The sequence below is a fragment of the Lissotriton vulgaris genome, chromosome 5 (assembly GCF_964263255.1).
Source record: "Lissotriton vulgaris chromosome 5, aLisVul1.2, whole genome shotgun sequence".
NCBI lineage: Eukaryota > Metazoa > Chordata > Amphibia > Caudata > Salamandridae > Lissotriton > Lissotriton vulgaris.
Window position 1 is genome coordinate 1,290,885,469 of NC_141693.1, and position 23,993 is coordinate 1,290,909,461.

Here is a 23,993-nt window from a genome sequence, read left to right on the forward strand (position 1 = left end):
CGGAGTGGTGTAAGGAGGGTTAGAGAGGGGCCCAAGGGGGGACATCTGACAGAAGAGGGGTTCAGGAAGGGACATCCTTGCAGAAGACAGAACTGTCCTGACAAGTTGGAAAGTAAAGTGAAACAGAGATAATAAGAATAAAATAAGAAACTGGTACCTGAGCCACAAAGACCCTTTTACCTTTTCCTGTTCAAAGAGTCACTGTCTATTAGCTCTGTGGGAATATTCACAAACTGCATTTTATAGTATGTTTAGTACTACTGCAATTATACTACTAAGGTAAAACAAAATGAAAAAAGGCTAATCTACATGTGGAGGTATATCTCTCCACCACTCCTATCTTTTATGTGGTTAGATTACCACCACGACTCTGCACTAATAGGTATACATTTTAGTAATAGATGTGGGAGGGACGGGGAAAGTGGCTGGAAAATGGTGAATACTTCTTGCTAAAGGGGATGGGTTAAGGAAGAGTAGGGAGCGCTGTAAGTAGGGATAGGGAGAGGTTCAGGGAAGGAATTGCGTCCATCCACAAAAAAGTAAGGCCATTGCTATTCACAAACTGCACTTCAGTAGTTACTATAGCCAGAGAGTACCCAAAACAATAGTAAGTCTACTCCAGCTCTCAGGTAGAGTAATTCCAGCTCCGCACATGGTTAACCACTGATACTACAGCATTCTCCCATAGAAAATAATGAAGGTAGGGACTTAAAATAACATCCCTCAGAAACTAATGAGAAAATAATGAAGGGAAGACAAAATGACACCCAACAGAAACTAATGTAAATTAAATTAACTTAATTTTACTTTTAAATAGATGTAATTTAATCTTAAATATTATATATATATATACGTATATATATATATTTATATATATATATATATATATATATATATATATATATATATATATATATATATATATATATATATATATATATATATAACGCAATTAGTAATATACTTTGAAACATGTAAATAAACCTTTAAAATGTACAAAGTGATGTAACTTTGTTATTAAATATGTGCATATAAATGATTTAAAAAAAATTATTTACAACTAATTCCATACATAACTTTTGATCATTTTGACTACATATTAGAGAAATATAAATATTATACTTTAGGTGTGAAATTTTCTGTTATTTAAATCTTAACAAAAATCATTTTAATTTAATATATTTAAAATAATTACCTATTTAATTCAAAATTAAGTTATTAATGCTGTAGCATTTTTATGTTATGCTTACTTTAAAACAAATATTCTAAAATAATTGAAATTAATATTATTTACAGTAAAATAGTCTGACAATGTTTTAATAGTTTAATAAACGTTCACCTGTACTTTACCACAGGGAGATGCCCGTCCCGATAACGAGGACTTCTACCTATGAGTGAAAAGTTACAACTAGTAACTTTACACTCAAAAATGAGGCTCCACTCCCTGAATTCAGGGGGTGAAGACATGTAAGTTTGTATTTTTGGGTAACTTAACACTTGTAAATCACACGTCATGTCAGTGGGCGGGAGAAAGAACAAAAACTTGAAGTCCTTTTTTTGTGCCAACACACCAATTTCCAGTGTAAAAACGTTTACCTATTTAGGGGTGGTTTACGACGAAAATGGCACCTGGGTACCAAAAATATCGGTAAAAGTTAATGCCATGAAAAGATCTGCGGCTGCTATCGCCGGCTTTGCAAAACAACTGGGCGGCAAACCTACAGAAGCAATGCTAGCAATTTATAGAGCCAAATCAATTGCAATAGCAAGGTATGGGGCTTCTATATGGGGCTACACCAACAACGCTGTCGCGATTCAGGTAGAGGAAAACAAGATCCTCTGTAAGCTTTTAGGTTTGCCACAATCCACGGCTACCTTTTCTGTCCATACGGAATTAGGCCAGGGGTACATAAGCGACATTATTAAACAGTCCCCAATCTTGATGTGGCTAAGAACTTGGTTGAACCCCAACTTAACCCTGAATCATACAATCTTAAGGGATTGCCTACGGTTGGACAACATGAAAAATATCCTGTGGTTAGCATACATTAAAAATACCCTTAGCTCCTTGGGCCGCCCTGATTTATTTTGCAAACCTGAATGTATTGTTAGAGCTGACCTGGAATGGTTCAAAACGACTTTTACTAAATATAGAGAATTAGAGCGGGAGAGCGGTGAGCTTGTGAAACCCACAGTGAGGGAGCACTATATTTCCAAGACAACCATAGCTATCGAACCATATTTAACGGTTGTGTCAATCCCGTTACACCGCTGGTTACTAACTAAATTAAGATTTAACCAGATTCATCTTTTGTTAAATGATTTTAAGGTGTGGACTAAGCCCGAGGATTTGCCCGTCTGTAATTGCGATAGTTATTCCTTGCAGGATACTTTACATTTTATGTTTTTCTGTAGTTTCTATGCCTTGCCTAGGAAAAAATATATTATCCAGCTGCTCAAAAACAAGGGGTTTGTCCAAGCCAAACCAGCTCTCCTTTACCTAAAACAGCTAGACTCCCCACTAATAATGTTTAGTGTTGCTAATTTTCTGGTGTCTGCCTTTCGCCTTAAAAAATGCACCAGGAACAGACAACATAACACCATTGGCGATATCTTATGAAATCACTGAAAATCTGCTCTTACTTTTTAAAATTTGTAAATATTTTAACTGTTCAATTTTAAGTGTCATCAATTCTATGTAATTGTATTCCCCTGACTATGTATTTGTGTCTTTGTGCTTTTTATGAATTATTATTATTCTAAATAAAGTTGTTTTGAACTTGAACTTGAACTTGTAAATGGTGAATTGCCAAAAGTAGTAAAGTTACTTAAGAGTGTAAGGGTAAATGTATTTATAGTAAATCTATACATGGAAATGTACCTTTGTGAATAGGACACTGTGTTGCAAGCTCTGTGTAGCTAGCACTGTGGTAGGCACAGACAGAGAACAGCTAGCTTTTATGTCTGTCCTATGAGGTTCAGTGTTCTCCATCTCCAGCTTCCTCAAGCTGTGACTGATTTCAGTAAAATAATTGGACCTGCATATTTCCTATAGCATTTCCTTAAAAAGTTTGCAATTTCTAATACAAGTATTACTTGTAGGACCTACTTTTGGTTTTTCTTCCAGAAGTAGCAGGTCATCACCACTAGCAGCAGGGCTGTGCAGGTGCCCACAGTGATTCCCACCTTCAGCCAGAAATCCATTGATTTGCAGATAGTCATTCCCGGGTCAGGTAGGGCCATTCCCCCGTGGCACATTCGAGGCTCCCGCCAGACAAATGCTGTTTTCTGTTGGACAGAGGTGGACATGTAGTGTGAAGGTACAAGAAATGTTACAATGGTCATCAGATGAGGAGTTACGTTTTTCAAAACTTAGGTGGTCATTAGGATGGCGGGCGGACATCCTATCGGTGATGGGGACTGCCCACCATAAGGGTGGGGGTCCTGTGGGGGGTATTAGGATGCGCCTGCCAGGCAGACGGTGGCTACCACCAGCCTGGCGGGGGGCAATCCGCCCACCATCCTAATGGGCCCCTTAGTGTTCTTTTGCATTTTTCACATGAAAGGAATGAACTGTATGAGCTCAAAGGAAATGGTAGCTGGATATATCTAACCACTAGACAAGATGTATGCACGGTTTAAATACACAATATCAAGAAAAAGGAACTTCACCCTTCTATTATCACTTAACCTTACATGGAATACAGGAAGGTTCAACAGATAAAGACCGAATGTCGGGAAAGTGTCGGTCTGTGTTTTCAACTGCCACACGTCCAAATGCAATAATAATATGGCAGACGGAGATCCCTGGTGAGATGGCCAAAGGACCGCCACCGACAGCCTGTCGTGGTGGTCTTTCGGCCATCGTAATAAGGCCTAGAATCTCCACACAGATTCACTAGGCTCAGATGTCAGCACTGACTACACTTCCAGCACACAACCATGCACAGAGGTCTACCACTGCATATTCATCATCACCAGCCTTAGCTTGGCTACTCCAGTATAGAGATTCAGGTACATATCTGTAATTTGCTTCAGCCTTTACTTTCAGGAACCGCATGTACTCCGATTCTGCAACCCCACACACACTACTCAGTTCCTGCCCTGATGTTATGGGGTAACTTTGTATTCCAGAGCTGCCACCCAGCTCAGCTCTATAAACCCCAGTATTAACCAATAGCACTTCATGCTGGTGCAGTGCAGGTAAGCTGAAAGAGCCTGGCTTTTTACACAGAAAATCATATGACAATGACCCCCCACCCAATTATATCAGTTAAAGACTCAAGTGATTGCTTTGCAGTGGGATGCTCTGATGTGAAATTGTATTAGTGCCTTGTACGCAGTGTCTATGAAAGGAGCATACCTGGATTCCATGAGAGCAGGCACTCACTATAGTGTGGTAATCACGCACTGAGCAGAGCGGGCAGGCTTCGGCCGTCTCCCACAGGAAGTGGAAGGTGCAGCCATCACATGTTCCGTCCATGCATTTACTAAGGAGAGAGGGAGTAAAGCATATCACATTAGGATTCTGTATTGGAAAGAAGTGTTGTAATTAGTTCCTGTCATCATCAACGTCCCTTTGCAATGGTCAACAGCTACATGGACACAGCACTTCTCTATGACCATCTGGCAAATATGGACGTAGGAAGCAAAAGTTCTACAGGAAAGAATCAAAACACTGAAATCAAAGCCACTAGAGGCAGGTGTTCTGGGAGGACATCACATTACTCAGAGGGCAGAAATACTTCTAACCCAGTAATGTATGGCCAAACATATCTGTAAGACTAGTGGGTGATATTGGAACACTGATTCTGACTCTACATTAAATTACGTCAAAGGTCAATTCTCTGAAAGGTGTTATTGGCTCTCCGGATCTTACTATAGTACCTGGTCTTAGCTCAAAGGGAACAACTCATTTCTGGTATTGGGGCACGTCTCTGTAACAGTGTATCGAGACACTCTTCTGACTGGTACCTTGTGTTTCTTTTGTGGTGCAGACTCTAATACGCATTATTGGTTCACAAGTTACGATTCTGGTACCTGTATAAGGCTACTGATTCATATGTCAGCACCAAATTTGTATTAATACGTTTGAAATTGAGTACCTGTTGTTGGGAAACACATTATGGCTCTGGTACCTGATCTTGGTCAACAATACAATGTTACCACCTGGTATTGGGTCCATGGACTAACCTGGTATTGAGTCACAGATTCTATCAAGAGCAACTGGTATGTGGCTGTATGTTATGAATCTTGCACCTGGTATTTGGCTGAATGCTCGGACCTCAAGATCTTGTGCCTAGTCACTGGTCCTAGAACTAGGCTATGGGGGTTGACTCTCCTATCTGGTAGTGGGCCTCTGGTTCTGATGCTATTACCTGGTATTGAGCTGCAGGTTATGACTCTGAACCCTGGTATTAGGACTCATGTTGTGGCAAGCCTGTGATTTGTCATTGTTGCAAGCACTGAACCCCAGGCTCTGTTTCTGACAACCGATACTGAGCTTTGGATTTTCATTCTTATAGTCTCTATGGAGTTATTGTGTCACTGGTTTACATGGTCCGAGTCAAGGCTTCTGCCTCACACATCTGGCAATATGTCACAAAGTATAACACCTAGGACTTCACAGCATATTCTGAGTCTGCCTCTAGCTTTTAATCCAGATATTTTAACTTCAGTGTCTGGTATTAAGTCACACAGGCCCAATTGTGTACCTGGTTCCAAGCCACAGGTTCTGGATCTCATTCCTGGCACTGCATTATGGTGTCTGGATCAGGTACTCAGCAGAGCAATAACGGTACTTTGTGCAGGGTGTGGGTGGTTTTTTCACATCACATTTTGCTTACCTTGGCATAGACAGCTTTCCCAATCCAACCTTTGCCGGGTCACATCGCAGATGGATTGCGGTGGCTCTCCCAAAAGGACAGGCTTGTGTTACATCATTGGACCTTTGGGTGAAGACAACATAGAATGTGCATCACGCAAATTGAGGAGAAACTGATATTCAAATAGTTACAACTGTGCACAGTATGAGCCTACATAAACAACAAAGTACCTTGCCTATAGTTCCAAAGGGAAACACACATGGTCTCAATGATGACATCACATGGATGTCATTACAACAATAACCTTCTGACACCTGACACCTGATATTTTCCAATTACCACAAGTAAGACTATGTTCATGACTCAAACCTTGTTAGAGTAATATTACCATCATCATTTACTCTCCTTTGGACAAACCTACAGATTATCCTTTATTTTACTCATCTTAATAAACAAGTGCCTATTATGTTGTTCCTCTGTTTCGTCGCTAAAAGTATAATCATGGTTATTAGGGTTTTCTTTGTCTTGATTGAATTTTGATTCCCAGGAGGTTCTCACACATATACTCTTCATCAACTAGATTTTGGATGCCTTATACACAATCATTCCTTTGGTCTTCATATCCACACGACTTACATTATCAATGCATACAGACCGTATATTAATATTTGTATATTTTTAAAGATTTTTGTAATAAATTTATTGTAAATTATAGTTTTGTATTTTTTTTTGTTACTTGACAAAACTAATTTAAAGTTACCTATATTTTTAAGTATGTTTCATGTCTCTACATTAGAGTTTAATTTAGCATTTGGTAGATGCAATGGTGAAAGAGTGCTCTGAGCGTATGAAATGCAAGGATTTGCCAAGCCGAACAAAAGTTCAGTATCGCCATTCTTTAAAAATGTATCATAAGCGCATGAAACAAGTAAGGCGAGAATTCTACATTGATAAAATTGAAGGGGCCCAAAATTCATCTTGGGACATTTTTTCCATTGTAAAGTCTTAATAATGTCTTATTTGGGCCGCATCTCAGCTCACAGTCTTCCTCCTGAGAAAAGTTATGATGTCCTTGCTAGATTTTTTAGAGACAAAGTAACATCTTTGTATTGGTCCTTCTCAGAGAGTTCTAGAATTGCTCAGTGTCTTCAGGTTTGGTTTGAACTTTCAGAGGATGATTTTCATCTGTTGCAGTGCCAACCAAATTAAACCGGAGGACTGACAATCTACGTTGCATACTGTTAAATCTGGCTCTACCCTTGATGCGGCCACTCCTGATATGCTGGAATTGGGAGCTGAGGAGGTTTTCCCTGTATTTTATGAATATTTTCTTGGCTTCTGCTGAGGTTCCCACTTGTTGAAAGCACGCCTTAGTGGTGCAGCTTCTGAAGAAGCCTTCGCTGGACCCATCAAAACCTGAAATTGTTATACCTATTTCACTTCTCCCATTGTCTGCAAAGGTCGTGGAAAAATGTGTCAACTCTCAACATTTGTTGAGGCCAGGTATCTACTGCACAGTACACAGTCCAGAGTCTGCTCTGTTGCTGTCCTCTGAATCCATGCGTCAGAATATGGATAGAGGTGACACAGCAGCGTTAATGCTCCTCACTCTGAGCACGGCCTTTGACACCAGGTCCCACAACCTTCTGTTGGAGTGGTTGTGGAGCTACAGTGATGGTTTTAAGGCCGTGCAGTGGCTTGCGTCCTTTCTGCTGAGACGCACTTTTCAGGTCCTGCAGAAACCTTTTCATTCTGAGGTCTTGCCATTGCAGCAGGGTATGCCACACGGCTTATATCTGAGTCCAGCTTTATTCATTCTCTACATGCGTCCCCTGGTGGATATCATTAAGCGGTATGTTTTTTACATCATATCATATGCCGATGATGCTCAGATCATTGTCACCCTATCTCAGAATGCAGCCGCAGCTTCTCTGAGGGCATGCTTGTCCGAGCTGGCCCTCTGAAAGGACCTCAATTGCCTGAAATTAAAAGCAGGCAAGTCTGAGATCCTTATTCTGGGCGGTCAAGCTTCTTTTTGTACTCCAAACTGGTGACCACCGTCACTTGGTTTCCCTTCAGTGCCGAAGGCCAAAGTCAAAAATATGGGCATCCTGTTTAATGCAAGACTGAAATTTGACAACCAGATCACTGACTTAGCAGGCAAATGCTTCAGGATGTTGAAATCCCTTAAAAAGATCATTGGGCTCTTGCCTGAAGCCACAAGGAAAACAGCAATCCAGGCTCTATCCTCTCTTCACGGGATTATTGTCACATCCTGTATCTGAGTGTCTCTCAAGCTTGTTCGTATGAGGTTCCAACAGGTACAGAATTCTATGACTTGATTACTGCGGAACCTTCCCAGACGGGCTTCGTTGGGCTCAGCCTTGCAAAAATGGCACTGGCTCCTGATTAAGAAGCATGTGTCTTTTAAGGTTCTTTGTTATTGTTACAGGGTCTTTAACCCCTTCTGTACTCCCTTCAGCCGTTGGCCCGTTGTGAGCACTCCCTAGCTGGTGCTGCGAACGGCCAGCGACTGATGTGGCCCCGCCCACTCCTCAGAATGCCTGGGTTAATAAACCTGGTGCCAGATATCTCCATCAGTCTATAAACCCCTACCTTCCTTCCAGGTGTTTGAGGTCTTCAGGATCCTTGCTGGCCGAGCTTCCTACTGTCAGAAAAGTTCTACCTGGAGGAAGTTCTTTGAGGTTTCTTGCCTCCAAGTTGTGGAACTCTCTTATTCTCTTTCAGAAACAGCTTAAAATAGGGCTTTTTATGTAGTTTTCTCTCTCTTTTTAGGCCTTGTTCATTTTGGCAGCTAGTTTGCATTAGCGCAGGGACACTTCAGTTGAAGTAGCCATGCACTTTATACATTACTAGCAGACCGTCCCGACGTTGTCCGGGTATGAATTGCTGCCAGCCAGTAGTATATTGTTTTGTAGGATTTCGTTTTGATAGCATTTCTTATCTGTGACAGGCCTGTGAAACGCGCCGATTCACAATGCACTGCTGATGCACTTAAGAGTGAGCGTTCAGTAGTGTGTGAACTCAAGTTTCCCTACTTTATTTTTCCTTGCAATATTATATAACGCAAACTCGACAACATGGCATGAGCACAACTTACATTACAGAAGAACACATTCATTTGTGGTAGGCATGGGGAGACAACACGATTTGCCTGGAATCACTGGATGTTGAGCTGATGCCGAGATTCGAACGTAGCTCCCCAGCTCTAAAGTTCGCAATTCTAGAACTTGTGGCGGGAGGTGTGTCTAAAAGTGTATGTCGGTGCTGGCCATCAATGAGAGAGACCTGTGCATTTTTCAAATGGGTGGTGAAAAAATATGAGTATGTTGCTGGAGATTTGGGCTGCCGTGCCACCAATGTACTTACCGGGGGAGGGTAAACATCCATTATTCCGCAACTTTCTTTCCGCATACCGTCACTCCGCATACTTTCATTACGAAAGTACCATAACTCCGCAATGCCATTATAACACATGGCATTACATTTTATATGCTTTTACCACGCATACATTTACAACGAAATTCGTTGTAAATACATGAATGGTAAAAACATGTTTTTTTTAAATGTTTGGATAATGCAAGTATGGCTATAGGGATATATGTTTTGGGGTACTGAGGTATATGTTTTGGGGTGTTTGGGTATTTTAAGGGTTCACATATAGTTTTGGGGTAAAGGGGTAGTTTTAGGGTTCAGGGGTAGGTTTGGGTTTGAGGGTACAGGGTTATTTTTAGGGTTCAGGGCTAGGTTTGAGTTTTGGGGTACAGGGGTATTTTTAGGGTTAAGGGGTAGGTTTGGGTTTTGGGGTACAGGGGTATTTTAAGGGTTCAGGGCTAGGTTTGGGTTTTGGGGTACAGGGGTATTTTAGGGTTCAGGGGTAGGTTTGGGTTTTGGGGTACAGGGGTGTTTTTAGGGTTCAGGGCTAGGTTTGGGTTTTGGGGTACAGAGGTATTTTTAGGGTTCGGGGGTAGGTTTGGGTTTTGAGGTACAGGGGTATTTATAGGGTTCAGGGCTAGGTTTGGGTTTTGGGGTACAGGGGTATTTTTAGGGTTTAGGGATAGCTTTGGGTTTTGGGGTACAGGGTATATTTATAGGGTTAAGATGGGTTAGTGTTTAAGGGTGTTGGGGTATTTTAAGGAGTAAGGGTGGGTTATGATTATGGGGTGCAGGGGTATTTAAAGGGAGAGGGTGGGATTAGCATACAATATGAGACATGGCATGAAGGGCAGAACTTACCACATGCCCCCAGCGTTTTTGTCACGCCCCAGCACACGCCCACAGCACAACGCAGACACGCCCACAAGGGACTACTTTTCTGGCACGGTTCTTTTACCTTTAAAAATGTATATGGTGGGCGTCTGCATAGCCTATGTCATTCTGCTGCAACTGCTCTTTCCAACGCTGTATTGGGTGTTGTGATTGGTGCTGTGGTTTCTGAGATTACCCGCCTCAAAGGTTTGGGCTCTCTCTTTATTGTATTAGTATGGATTTATTATTATTATTGGTTTAGCTACAGAATTTTCAGTCAAGCAGTCCGCCAGATTTACACTGACAGCAGGGTCAGACTGGGACAAAATAGGCATGGGCACTAAACTAAAAGTAGCCCCCATTAGCAAAGCATGTAGCTAAAAAAGATTTTATAGCAGGGAAATCAACAGTAAACACCGTCCCACCTGACCATAAAATTGGCCCAAAACTGCAAAAAAAAGCCCACCCACTGATCTGGCAGACCAGCCAACTGAGCACTGCCTGGTTGCCCTTATAGGCCAGTCCAATCCTGACTGACAGAATAAAATGTACTCTATCGGCTTAAACCTTACATTTGACCATCCGCCCTATTTAGAGTGGGCAATCAGATGGCTTTTTTACTGTACAGTATATTCCTTGCGGTAAGGGGCAATCATTTGAATTAGAATTTAAAAACATTTCTATAGCGCGCTTTTACCATGCGGTTTCTTGGCGCTGTTGGATTGTGAGGAAGCAGGCAGGAGTGGAGGGGGATTTAAGCATTGTAGGCTCGGGAAAAAAGAAGAGTTTTGAGACCCTTCCGGAACTCGATATAGGAAGATGACATACGGAGTTCCGAGGGAAGGGAATTCCAAAACGCAGGAGCAAGCACTGCGAATTTCGTACCGCCAGTCTTTTTCTTGCTGAAGCGGGGGATGGTTAACAGAGCCTGATGAGTGGACCTAAGCTCTCGTCCAGGTGTGTAGGGAGTGATCATTCTTTTTTAATGATCCTCCTAACCATGGGAGAAAACTCTCATGCTGCTGCACCATTCGTTTTTTTCCTTTTCCTTGTTTTGATATGTATGTACAGACAAAAGTTTTGTTGTTGCTGCTTAGACAACGATATTTTGGTACCACAATAGTTTTGCGGTTGATGTTTTGACATAAAACTCCTTAACCTAACAATATATGTGCAAGGCCTTGACGTCCATGACCATTAAACAATAGTTAACACATGTATCTTTTAAATAATACGTTGATGAAATGTATTTCCCTTTCTACAGCCTCATTACTCAGGTTAGAATTGTCATCATTTCATTTCGAGCTGAAGAAACATATAAATATGTAACACTGGTCTGTCAACATTGCAAATATGAAAGATAATCCTGAACAAAGCAGACAGTCTGGCAGCCAGAAAAAAAACAAAAAATCTGCAAATACACCCACCGACTCTGAAGCCACTACCTTGGGGGCCTATCGATGCCAATGTCATTTTCAAAACCATCCGTGCCACACACACACATACACACACACATGTATCTACACATTGGCCCTGAAAAACCTCAGCAGTGAAATACAGCACAGTTTGCAAACACACCCCATAAATCATGCAACGAAGACGTGCTTCAAAAACCCTGAACATGCTGAACTTAAAGAGGTAGAGCCTTTATCGTCTAAATATCCTGGCTATGGAAGAAACCTCAAGAAAGCATGATCAGATGCACTGGTGTTTTGTGTTCTTCACTGGCTCGCAATTGAGGGCAAGTTCAAGTTTGGATACCTCACGTACACACTGCATCTTAACATTCCTCACTCTGAATTGCTCATAATCTCCGGTGGTAAAGAGGTCTGTGCACTGAGAATACACTAATTCTGGAATGCCCTTGTTTCTGAGCATCGCCTGCTCATTTAGATGAAGACTCAATTTTCCTTTAGGATTAATTCCCCTACCCTCATACTCATCTAAGCCGGGTATTCAGTTCTAATTGTTGTTACTATTACTGCTTCTGTTCCAGGAATCTTTTGTTCTATGTGTACCGCACCCACATACTCACTGAGGAATGGAATGCTAAAGAAACCTAAAACTCCTAAATAAGTAAATATCTCTTAAAACCATCTGCACAACAATAAACCATCTTTCTTTCAGGAAAAAACGTAAAACACATAGGGGCTTATTTACATGCCCCTTGCGCCGCCGGTACGTCACTTGTTCCCATGTGAAGAGTGGCGCACCAGCGGCGCAAGGGGCCCCATAATGTATGAACTGCAAGTTCAGCTTGTTCTTTAAACCTGAAGCAGCATGAGGTAGTTCTGGTTTCAGTGCTGTACCTTATGAGGCATTTCTCCATTTATCATGCCATGCATTTACACATACACCGTATAGAATTCAAGGGTTGGTGGCAACACTCTTTAACCCCAGCGATGCACAAGCACTTTCAGCTCATACATAGTATAAACACAGACCACACTGAGCCTTTTTGGTGGAAAACATAAATGAGAGAGCGCTCCCTATTGTTCAGATTGTATCTTGTGTAATATATTTTGGCAAGAACAAAAACCACTGGACTCTTGGGGGACAATCTCACAGCAACCACAATACCTGAAATAGAATATGACGTCGGGCAGCGGGGAGGTGGCCTGGGTGAAGAGATTAGCTGGGGAGGTGATATTGTCCAACGTTTCATCTGTTGTTACTCCTGCAATACAATCAAACACAAGGGCATGTGAACAGGCTATAGGAGCAGAGGGAGATGATGTGCTAACAGCAGTCACGTGATAGGCTTGGAAGTGATACCCACCATGCTGGAACAAAGGTGGTGGGGGAGGATATAGGGGAGGGCACTGAAAGAAGGGCCAGTGTACTCAGCTAGAGCTGTTTGAGGCTCTCACAAATTGTGGATCTAAAGGTGAAAACAATGTGTACGGCCAATCAATGGCTTGGCAAACCATCAAGCTCGCCTATTTCCTTGCTAGCTGCAACAGCAATAACTGTCTAATATCTACCTCCTTATGTGCTCTTACATTTCTGCTAACCCCCTATTCCATCCATTTGTGGTGACATATGCGATTTCATCAGATCTTCTTCTGGTCGTATTCCAGAAACTATGCAAGACAAGAGTTCTCAACTTTACTGACGATGCCTGGACTTAATCCAGCCAACCCGAAAAATGTGTCCATGAAGTCTATGCCCTGTCATAGCCAAAATCATGAAGAAGCCTCCCAATGGATTTCTAACTACCTTTATTCTATAAGGCTCCTGATCTGGTATCGGGCAGTTTTCCATCAAGAAGCTGCAATGAATCATATTTAGTGGCAGGATTGGTTCACACTGGTATGGTCAAGGAAGGGCCATCAAGCTTCTATCCTTAGATCTGCAAGCACCATTTAACACAGAGACCATTCCATCCTGATCGACTATGTTAGAGCTGCTGGATGAGCTGGACCTACACTCAATTGCTTAATCCTGCTAAAGGAGCATTTCTACCTAACATTGAAAGGGGAGATGATCAGGCAAGTTCACACTTTGCTGGTAGTTTCAACATCATTGCAAAGGCTCACTGTCTGTGTTCCAATCAACTGGGCCCAACATGACTGCAATTCTTCACATTTGGAGGTCACATACTCCTGGGAATGGCGAATACAGCTGTGGCAGAAAAGATGCCCTTAGTTACCAGTATAAGTCTAGTCTCAGCAGGAGCTTTGTAGTATGTTAATTTGTAAGATGTGAAGGTCAGGGCATCATGGGTGCTAATAGAATGTGGTCATGACCTCGTAGAAGGATTCAGGTGGCCCTGGGAAAGGGACAAAATTGAATTAGAGTCTGGTGGCCACAGGAATTTATAAAAGTGTTGGATAAAAATGGAAAATACCTCGGAGAGAGTAAAAATTGATTCTTCTGCTCTGTGAATAACAAAAGCATTAACAACCTATCAGCTTTCACTCACAACGAATTGTTCCTTCTAGACAAATAGAGTTGGTTTTAGTCATTAGTCCTATTCTAGTGAGAAGATTGGTGAAAGGAGGGCATGTGAGGTGAAGATACAAATAATTTACTGGATCACCTAATAGCTGGAATATGTGTTTCCTGGTGATAGGGAAAGAATCCACCCTCTGCTGCCACTTACCTATAAAACGATCGGCCAGACTAATCGGCTGTGAGGACACCACCGCCTTGAAGCCTACTACGTCAGAAGGGATAACGATAGCTTGGCAGATGTAGGATGCAATGGATGTTGTATACTGTGTCGAGGTGTCCATTCCCCGCACATCTGTAACGTTGTCAACACAGACAGACATCTTCTTTCCCTTCAGGAAGCCCAAAAAAAACACAAAAGCAGACATTTTTAAACTGTTTGTTTTACTATAATGACTTGCCCTTGAGGCAAGGATTCTTAAACATACAATCTGGTCTACTTCGAGCCCTGAAGGCACCTGGGCATCACATTTTATTATGTTACTAAATCTACATTTCATTAGAAGGTCTGTCTAGCTCTTCTATTTTGTTTTCTTGTCCCTTCTTTATTAGTGGAATCCATTACAATAATCACTACAAATGAGACTCTAGAAGAAGACTGGTCTCTATTGTAAGCTGGATGACTTCCCATTGTCTCTACAAGGCAGCAATGGTTGGGGCTCAGTCACATATCAGCCACACCATGACATTTGAATGCCTGCCCCGCCCTACCTGCCTTTTTAAAGAACTGACCTCCCAGGACACTCCACTTGACTCCACATACATGACACCTTGTTTCCAGGCCACCTTAAGGACGCAGGGCCTGACTGAGAATTTGGTGGACAGACACTCCATCACAAATATGAACGATATCCCATCCACCATATTACAAGAGTATTGGGATACCCCATCCACCATATTACAAGAGTATTGGGATACAAATGAACCCGTAATCCAGTGGGTGGGCTATCCGTCACGTTTATGACAGAGTACCTATCCGTCAAACTATAAATCAGGCACTTAATCAATGTCTTATATGATGCATTATAGTTGTCGCTTACGCAGCCAAGCCTGCTTGTTCCCACTCCCTGCACAGGAATTGTGCAGGCAAGCGCAAATACCAAGCCCAGCCTTATCAGGCTCTAGCAGACAGAGGAACATATACACAGGCCATTTATACATGGCACACTGGAAAGCACAATGTGTTATTTGCGAATGAAATTGTGTAATTACTCACATCAATGGAACCCATTGTATTGACCTGGAAGTAGGAAAAGCCAACACATTCTTGCCCCAAACCAGAAGCTTACCGGTTGCTCACAGATTTCTGTAGCCGGCACTCAACTCAGAAGCTGTTTATGCAAGCGAACATTTTTAACTAATGAGTTTTGATGTAGGGCTTTCTACTCACTTAAAGAAGATTTTGGCATTATGATTTTTATAGGGATATCTGAGGCACTAGTTCCTTTCTACTGAGAGTTGTGGCCAAATGTGTTATTCAGGGCATTGTAAAGCTTCCATGTACTACTTTGGCAGATGCACCTGAGCTTGACTCACAAAGCACTGGTGTTGTATAAATGTAGAGTGTGATGGCTCCTTAGGCTCCAGGAAATCCATTATATGGAGTGCTGATCCCAGGTATCATAGTTCACAAATTGCCAGAGAAATGCAAGGGGCACTTGCACCTATTTCCATGCTATAGTGTCCATTGGCAAGTGCAGTAGGAGATACAATAGTTTGTGCGCCCACCTCTGTAACACCCGATGCATGTGTGCTAAGTTACGAACGTGGAAAGCAGTTGTTCACTCATTTACGTGCCGCGCTGCTGCATGCAAATGAGAGAACATCTCGCTTGGTCTCTACTACATGAATGAGAAATAGGAGCTTGGGTAAGAAAAGGCCAAGGAAGGACACGTCAATTGTACCCATCTCAGAAAGAAGAAGGAAGAAGACACACCATCTCTCAGGGACCCTTCATGAATATCCCTCAAAGGGGGTACGAGCCACAAAGTGCACACTACCCTCCATTGGTAGAGCCCCTTTCCAAAGGGAAGCCAGTGATGTCAGAGCACACACACTGCCAGTACTAGAAGAGTCATGACAAATGCACCCAGCATTGCTGTCCTTCTGCGGAGCTGTGAAGGTTCTCAACAGAGAGATAGGGTGCCAACTATGCCTTAATATGATAAAAAAACATAACCACTAAAAACTATAGGTTGCCTCTTTGTAATAAAAATATTAAAACACCAACCCTTGATCTACTTCAGTTATAAGAAACAGAAATTTTTTCACATTTAAGTGCCCTCTAAAATCCCACAGAAAGTGCTGACAATTCAGTTCTAATCTTATCTGGAGGAATGCAGGGAGAGGGAGAGCCCGAGTTTGGCATTTGTCCGGCAAGGGAGACGAAAATGGCTACTTAGATATCCAGATGAGTTTGCTTGAAATATTTCTAGAGGGTGTTGCCACCATATTTGGCTTTATTATATTTCTCAGCAGCATTTGACGTTTCAGACCATATGACTGTGTTAAACCAGATACTAAGGGTGCAAGAACATCATTGAGGGATGTTGAAGAAACTGGTGCCTCTACTCTGTCCGAAACTGCTCACTCGATTGCAGTGGTATTCAGCATCTTGGAGAAGGGGCACCTACACAATAATACAGAGCTGCAGACTAACTGCTTATGCTTTTGACTGCAAACCAAGGTGGTACATGTGGTACCACCTTGGTTTGCAGTCAAAAGCATAAGCAGTTAGTCTTTTCTGTTACTTGGCCTCTGGTCATGGACCCGCTGGAGTTCTGGTTCTCTGCTGCTCGGGTAGGAATGAGTGGCCTTGAATAAGGATGGCTGTAAGGAGTAGCAGAATCTTGAAGAGCACAACAGGTGGGAGATGTGTTTGGGTCATCACAGTGTTCCATTAAAAGAAAGTTTAATGTGTTATGTTATTCCAGGCAATAAGGCATTGGTAGTTTTCTATATTATGTATAATTCCTCAGAACATCAGAGTGCTTTGAAGAGAACGCTGTAAAGTATTGCCAATAAATGTGAGCAACACTAAGATATAAGTTCAGAACGTAACAAAGATCATGAATATTAGACCTAAATAAAGTAGGATCAATCAAAGAGATGTACACAATAATGTAAGATCCATGAGCAGAAAACAGAAGGTGCTTACACATACAAGGCAGCAATCAAAAATAGAAGTGAGAACATCAAACAATCTAAAAGGTCTTTACTTTTCTGTAAAGATATGGATGGAAGAGGAAGGAAAGAAGGAAAAGTGTGTGAGTTTATTGTTCACATGGCTTTCAAGGATTTTGCTGCAGAAAGATAGGCCAGAAACTAGACAAAGAATAAGAATTTAAATGTGCTAGGTCCGCAGTGGGTGTTTTGTAACCATTCTTTATTGAAAAGTAGCTGTACATACTTAGTAGTGGCTAGGATTCAGACAAATCAGATCTTACCAGAATTCATACACACCCACTGGTATTTGCTTAAAATCAGAAACTCATGTGACATCCAACAGAATCCGTCCCACATTTTCATTTAAACGGGAAGATCATAAAGATCTGGCATGTGGCGCTTAGGAGGTAGACTAGACCGCAGACAAGATCAAGAGGTATAACACTTCACAGTTGTTGTGGCTCCCACTCATATTAGTTATGTTCCTTCACTTCAACATTTTTATTTTCAGTTCCCAATAAAGTTTTCCCTTTTGTTAACAAGATATTCACCCAGGCTATTTTCTTTTTGGGCTGTGCTTCTTCTTCCTACTTGCCTTCTCAGTATTTGTTTCTCCTCTGCGTCCTTGACAATAGTGTAAATTATACGCATATATATAGTTATGACTCGAGGTAGGTGATTCAAAATAAAACCCCAGTCCCACCTAGGGTGCAATATTACGGGAAACAACATTAATAACAGGCTACAATTTCACGGTAGTTCAACAGTAACAATTACATTTCCTACACTCCTTCCCACATACTATACTTCACCTCCTGTGAAACCAACCTCTCCTAGTGTTATGAATGAATAGATGGACATAGGAGGAGACAACCATATGTAGAGAACGATGGTGGAGTCAGTCTCAGGGAAGGTCAAAATGTTAAAATGAAGATCACTCCTTCCACTGTCCCTGGTTAGCAGGCAGTACTACCATTATGGGCTACAGATTTTTTATAAGGTTTTACATCGGTATGTATTACATAGTCATTTCTGTATGAAGGAGCCCAAGGTCTCCTAAGATTTAAGTAGATGATCATTAAATCTTTAAAGATTCTCTCAAACAAGTCAATGGTGTACTTGTCTTTCAGCTATGTTTACTGTGTAAAGAATGGAGGCGTCTTCCCAAGCCATATGATGCCAATCATGGCTGCTTATCCAATCAATCCATCATACAGTACTAGTATAGCGGGGCTTATCACCCATGAGGGTATTCAGGTGCTGGGCTTTGGGTTTCAATCGAAGAGCCAGGTCTTGAGTTTCTTACTGAAGTCTGTCTGTGGAGGTGATGTTCGAGGTGGAGTGAGAGGGCGTTCCAGGACTTGGCAGTTCAGGCAGTGGTTCATGTATGCAGGTCCTTGTTCATGGAGGGCTTTATAGGCGTGTATCTGAAGCTTGAACTGGCACATCTTCTGTATGGGGAGCCAGTGGAAGTCTCTCAGGTGCTGGGCGATGTAGGTCCTTTTGGGCAGGTTGAGGATCAGTCTGGCTGCTGCATTCTGTATCGTCTGGGGTCTTCTCATGAGTTCGTTGGTGCAGCCTGAATAGAGTGTGTTGCCGTAATCAAGGCGGCTGGTGATAAGGGCCTGAGTCACTGTTTTTCTGGTGCTGAGGGAGAGCCGTTTGAAAATTCTGCAGGGCATGTGTGGCGTGTGGAAGCAGGCTGAGGAGATGGCATTGACCTGTCATTTTATGGAGAGTTCACTGTCCAGAATGATGCCAAGGTTTTGGGCATGGTCTTTCGGTGTGGGGGTGGGTCTGAGTTCTGATAGCCACCAGCCGTCGTTCCAGTGGCTGCCAAAAATCAGCACTTGTGATTTGTCCATATTGAGCTTCAGGCAGTTGTCCTCCATCTAGATGGAGACGTTTTTCATGCAGTTGTAGAAGTTGGACTTCGTGGTTGTTGGGTCTGCTGTGAGCGAGAGGACGAGCTGGGTGTCGTTGGCATAGGAACTGATGTTGCTGTTGTTGCTTCTAACGATGTCAGCTAGCAGTATCATGTAGATGTTGAAGAGGGTAGGATGGAGGGATGAACCTTGAGGGACGTCGCAGATGGTGTGCTTGGTTTGTGAGGGGAAGGGAGGGAATCAGATTATCTGGGTGCGCCTCATGAGGAAAGATGCCATCCATTTAAGGGTGTTGTCTTGAATTCCAATCATGTGTAGTCGATTGATGAGTGAGTGGTGGGAGGTGGTGTCAAAGGTTGCGGAGAGGCCGAGAGGATGAGGGTGTCAGATACTGCTCTGTTGAGTAGGGTGCGGATATCGTCAGTTGTGGCGATCAGGGATTTTTTTTGTGAAGTGGTTGCCTCTGTGTCCTGCTTGAGAGTAGACTCCCTAGGAACTTATCCGCCCAGGCTATTTTCTTATTTGTGCTGTGCATCCTCTTCCTACTTGCCTTCTCAGCATTGGTTTCTCCTCTGTGTCCTTGACAATAGTGCGAATTATACCCATATGTATAGTTATGACTCGAGGTAGGCTCTGCTGTTAGGGTTTTGAAGAGGAAGAACTGACCAGATACAGTTTTGAGGTTAAGTCAGGGAATTTCCCCACACAAGGGCTGGTTCCAGGTATAAAACAAAACCTTCAGAACCACTCATCAGAACACTCCTAGACCTGTAGAAAATTCAGAAGGACTGCCCTGCTGCTAGAAGGAAAGCACTTCTGCCTCAGACAGCCTTGCTGTCTGAAGGAGGAAGATTGGACCTTCTTGCCTTGATCCCAGGATACCAGAGTGACTCCAAGGGTTAGTTGGGTAAAATCCTGTGTGAGCTACAGGGACACAACAAGCTTCCAGAGACCTCCCTGCAACTGTCCGTTTGACCAGCAAGAACTGAAATTCTTTGACCTGCCTGAGCCCTGCTGCTGGACTCCGATGAGGTGAGAGTCCTAATCCCCAAAAGCTGCCCCAAGGTCCTGGAAGACCCTTGGCTGTCAACAGTTAGTGATCCTCCACAAATCAAGGTGAAAATCCTGAAGGTTGGTCTCCTTGTGATTATGAAGTGACCTCTTCATGCCGAAGATCAACTGCCTGTAACAGCCAGAAATGTGAAGATCCAGTGGGGCCTGCTCTTTGTAATGATAGCGAACGTCCACAATGATCAGCAACGTAAAACCTACAGCAACGACAGGCAACTGTGACGCCAACTTGAACCTCCAGCGACAATTGTCTCTTTGTGCTACGGCAATGACTGTCTGTGATGCTCGAACTGCTCTTCCCGTCAAAAGCCTCCTTCTTGCTGCCTCTTCCCATGCACACTGAAATTTTCATGCCAGACTTGAAAAGGTAGCTTTTCAGGAGGACTCCATTGGTCTCTTGTATCCGGCCTGCACTCCATCGTAGTCAGCCTGAACTTATGACTTTCCCCTAGTAGTAGCATTTTCTGCTTCTTTTTCATTTACACATTAAAAACATAACCTTTTTTTTGTCGAAAAAATCAACAAAATCAAGGCATCGATCTCCACTGTCCCCCAGATCATCACTCTGGAAACCCCCCTCAATAACACTCCTATTTTCACTGAATTCCCCCCTATCAACCCTACCTCCCTCGGACAGCTCGCCTCCCGGGTAAAATCAGGTTCCCCGAACGACGGCTGTCCACCCTCGGTCTTGCGTAGAGTATGTCACTCCTTACCTGATTGCATCTTACCTCTCTTGAACAGTTCACTCAGCACAGGCACTGTCCCGAGACCCTTCAAAGAAGCCATCCTTGTCCCGCTATTAAAAAAACCTGGCGCGGACCCAGCGGAGCTCTCCAATTACCGCCCCATTTCGCTTCTGCTTTACTTCACAAAACTCCTTGAAGCACATGTCACCAGCTGCCTCTCATATTTCATTTAGTCCTCCCGCTATCTGGAGCCTAATCAGGCTGGCTTCAGGCCCTCATTTTCCACCAAAACCGCCATATTGGCTGTCTTCGACATGCTAAGAAGAAATGCCGACTCAGGAATCCCCCAGGCTCTCGTCCTCCTGGATCTCTCGGCCGCGTTCGACACGGTTGACCACAACATCTTGCTCAACCGTGTCGAACAGGCTGGCATCCAGGACCCCGCTCTCGGCTGGATCCGGTCTTTCTTGTCTAACAGATCCCAAGCCGTCCGCCTAGGCCCCTACACAGCCCCCAAGACCCCCACAACCTGCGGAGTCCCTCAGGGCTCCTCCTTATCACCCCTCCTGTTCAACTTGTACCTCCGTCCCCTACTCCATTCACTCCGCAAGTGGGACATTACAGTCTTTAACTATGCGGATGACTTGCAGATCATCTTCCCACTCAACTCCCCCAATGCAATAGACAATTTTCACTCCGCCATGCTCCACATTCAAGATTGGATGAACTCCAACCAATTGAAGCTAAACCCCGGGAAAACTGAGCTTCTTCTCCCAGGTTCTAGCCCTTCCTCTTGGGGTACCCAGTTCTGGCCTCACGCACTGGGACCCCCGCCGGCCCCCTCCACTTCTGTAAAAAGCCTCAGCGTAATAATTGACGCCGACCTTTCTCTCCGACCTCATATTAGCTCCGTGATCTCATCCTGCTCCATCCAGCTTAGAAAGATCCGGAAGGTCAGTCATCTGCTTCCCACCCCTGCTTTGACTCAGGTCATCATCTCTCTTGTGCTCTCCCGTTTGGATTTTTCCAACAGCATCTATCACGGACTTCCCAAAACGCTTCTTCACCGTCTTCAGGTGATCCAAAACCAGGCAGCCTGGATCATTTTTAAATCCCCAAAATGGCAATCTGCCAGACCTATGATGTACAAACTTCACTGGTTACCAATTGAACAAAGGGTGGCCTTCAAGCTGGGCTGTCTCACATACAAAGCCCTCAATTGCCCCTGCCCTGCCTTCCTGACCTCTCTGATCACCCTCTACTGTCCAAACCGCAACCTCCGCTCTATCCATCTTAAATCTCTTACCACACAGTCAAAATTAGAACTAACAAATTTGGTGGACGTAGGTTTGCCTTTTTGGCTCTGAAATTCTGGAACTCCCTTCCTTTGAACATCAAATCAAGCAGCTCCCTCCTGCATTTCAGGAAGTTGCTCAAAACTTTTCTCTTTCCCCTTCCCTACTAACCCTGCACCCAACCTCAGCTCTGGAATCCGATGTCTTATAGCGCCAGGAAACTCATGGTGTCAGTGCGCTCTACAAATTTCATTTAATAATAATAATAATAAATCTCCAGTTATACTTATTGGATTGTGTTCCTTTTGATGGCATTGTATTTATTAAAATGTACTCTATTTTTCCAAATTGGTTTGGGATTGTTCTTGTGGGATTTTTTCAATTTATTACTATCTGTTTGCTGCAGGAATATTTTTATACATTGCCTCAAAGTTAAGCCCGACTACTTTAGTGACTACCTACCAAAGGCTTTGGCACAGGTTAATGTGGTGACTTTTGAGGATGACCCGAACAAGGATTGAGTTTGTTGCATGAGTAAGGCTTCCACCCCTCTCAACCAAAAACCCAATGTTTTACAAAGCCTTTTCTAAACAGCAGTTCGGCATGGGTCAGAAACCCAATTTTTTTCAGAATTGCAAAATGGAATTAGTAATATGAGAAAGGATTTTTGCAGTTCCAAACCCTGGGATTTCGAGAATCTCAGGGTTTGCGACTGCAAAAACCATTAGTGCATCTGGCCTTTAGCTGCTTGATGAACTAGGCAGCCGACCTTTCAGTCAAGGTATCATTAACTTTATTTATAGCTTATTTTATATCCTGTCTTCGGTAAAGCAGGGAAGGTTAGGATTAAATTATGAGGAAAGAATCATTGTGGTTTATATTATTTTTATACAAAAAACACAGCAGAGAGAAAGGGATTTTTACGAGTTTGAAGGGAATACTCCTGGTCCCCTTTAGATAAAGTAATCAAACAGTTGGAGGAGTACACCCAGGAGACAGCTCACTGTCTCCGCAGCACTGGGAGAGGTGCACAGGAAAGGAAATTCTCCTTTCTTAAGAAGACCCCTCACTCACCAACCTATGCTTCATCATTGGGGTCCCACATGAATAGTCGAATGCTATCCGGGTGTGCTACGACGCCTGATTACAGAGGAGCAGGTTATTTTTTGTTGGGCAAGTGAGTGAAAAAAGTGATTTAAAAATTGGCCAAATATAACTCACTAAAAATTCTTTCTTCTGGAGAAACTGGACAATATTAAAAAAGTTAGTACGATGTCGTTATTGTTTAAATTGACCTCCGGTATCTTTATAGTGGAAAACTGTGCATAAAACGTGCTAAAAAATGTCTACATTTTTCAACCTGAAGATGATAGTACCAGGTTTTAGTCAGGACCAGTGAACGTGACCCGGGCGGTATACACTCGCTAAGGTGTACCCACCCTTGATCACTATGACCTAACCATGTACTCACGGTCAGGCGTCCTTTCGTCCAATTCATCGAAAGGAGAAAATCTGAAAAGGCAAACAAATAAGCACAAGCAAACACAATATGTAGCTGTAATGTAGTCTCTAGAAGGTTAAGTGCTCCTTCAGCTCCCAATTGTGTTCTTAAAGAATGTCAGAAATACACACATCACAGAGTGTGCCTCAGAAAGTAAGAGGCAGAGAACGGTAGTATTCACACAATCATTCAAGTGACAAAATCAGTCACTCAGAAATAAAACCTTCCCACTGCTAGCAGTCATTATGGTGGGTGTCTGTGAAGTCAGTGCATCCGTAAAGTGCATATGCATCGATGCATCAATAAACACACGGAGATATCAATGGAGCCTGTTGGTG

The 23,993-nt window shown here is 42.9% G+C and overlaps 1 protein-coding gene across 4 annotated transcripts in view; it reads right to left on the reverse strand.

Annotated features, from left to right (window-relative positions):
* ELAPOR1 (endosome-lysosome associated apoptosis and autophagy regulator 1) overlaps positions 1-23,993 on the reverse strand; it is a 483,435-nt gene that overhangs the window by 76,540 nt on the left and 382,902 nt on the right. For all 4 annotated transcript variants that reach the window (XM_086923178.1, XM_086923177.1, XM_086923176.1 and 1 more), the window contains exons 16-20: positions 14,200-14,380; positions 12,675-12,771; positions 5,847-5,948; positions 4,364-4,490; positions 3,110-3,288 (exon numbers count right to left, since the gene is read on the reverse strand). In XM_086923178.1, coding sequence (XP_086779304.1) covers positions 3,110-3,288; positions 4,364-4,490; positions 5,847-5,948; positions 12,675-12,771; positions 14,200-14,380 — 686 coding nt within the window. The remainder of the gene's footprint in view (positions 1-3,109; positions 3,289-4,363; positions 4,491-5,846; positions 5,949-12,674; positions 12,772-14,199; positions 14,381-23,993) is intronic.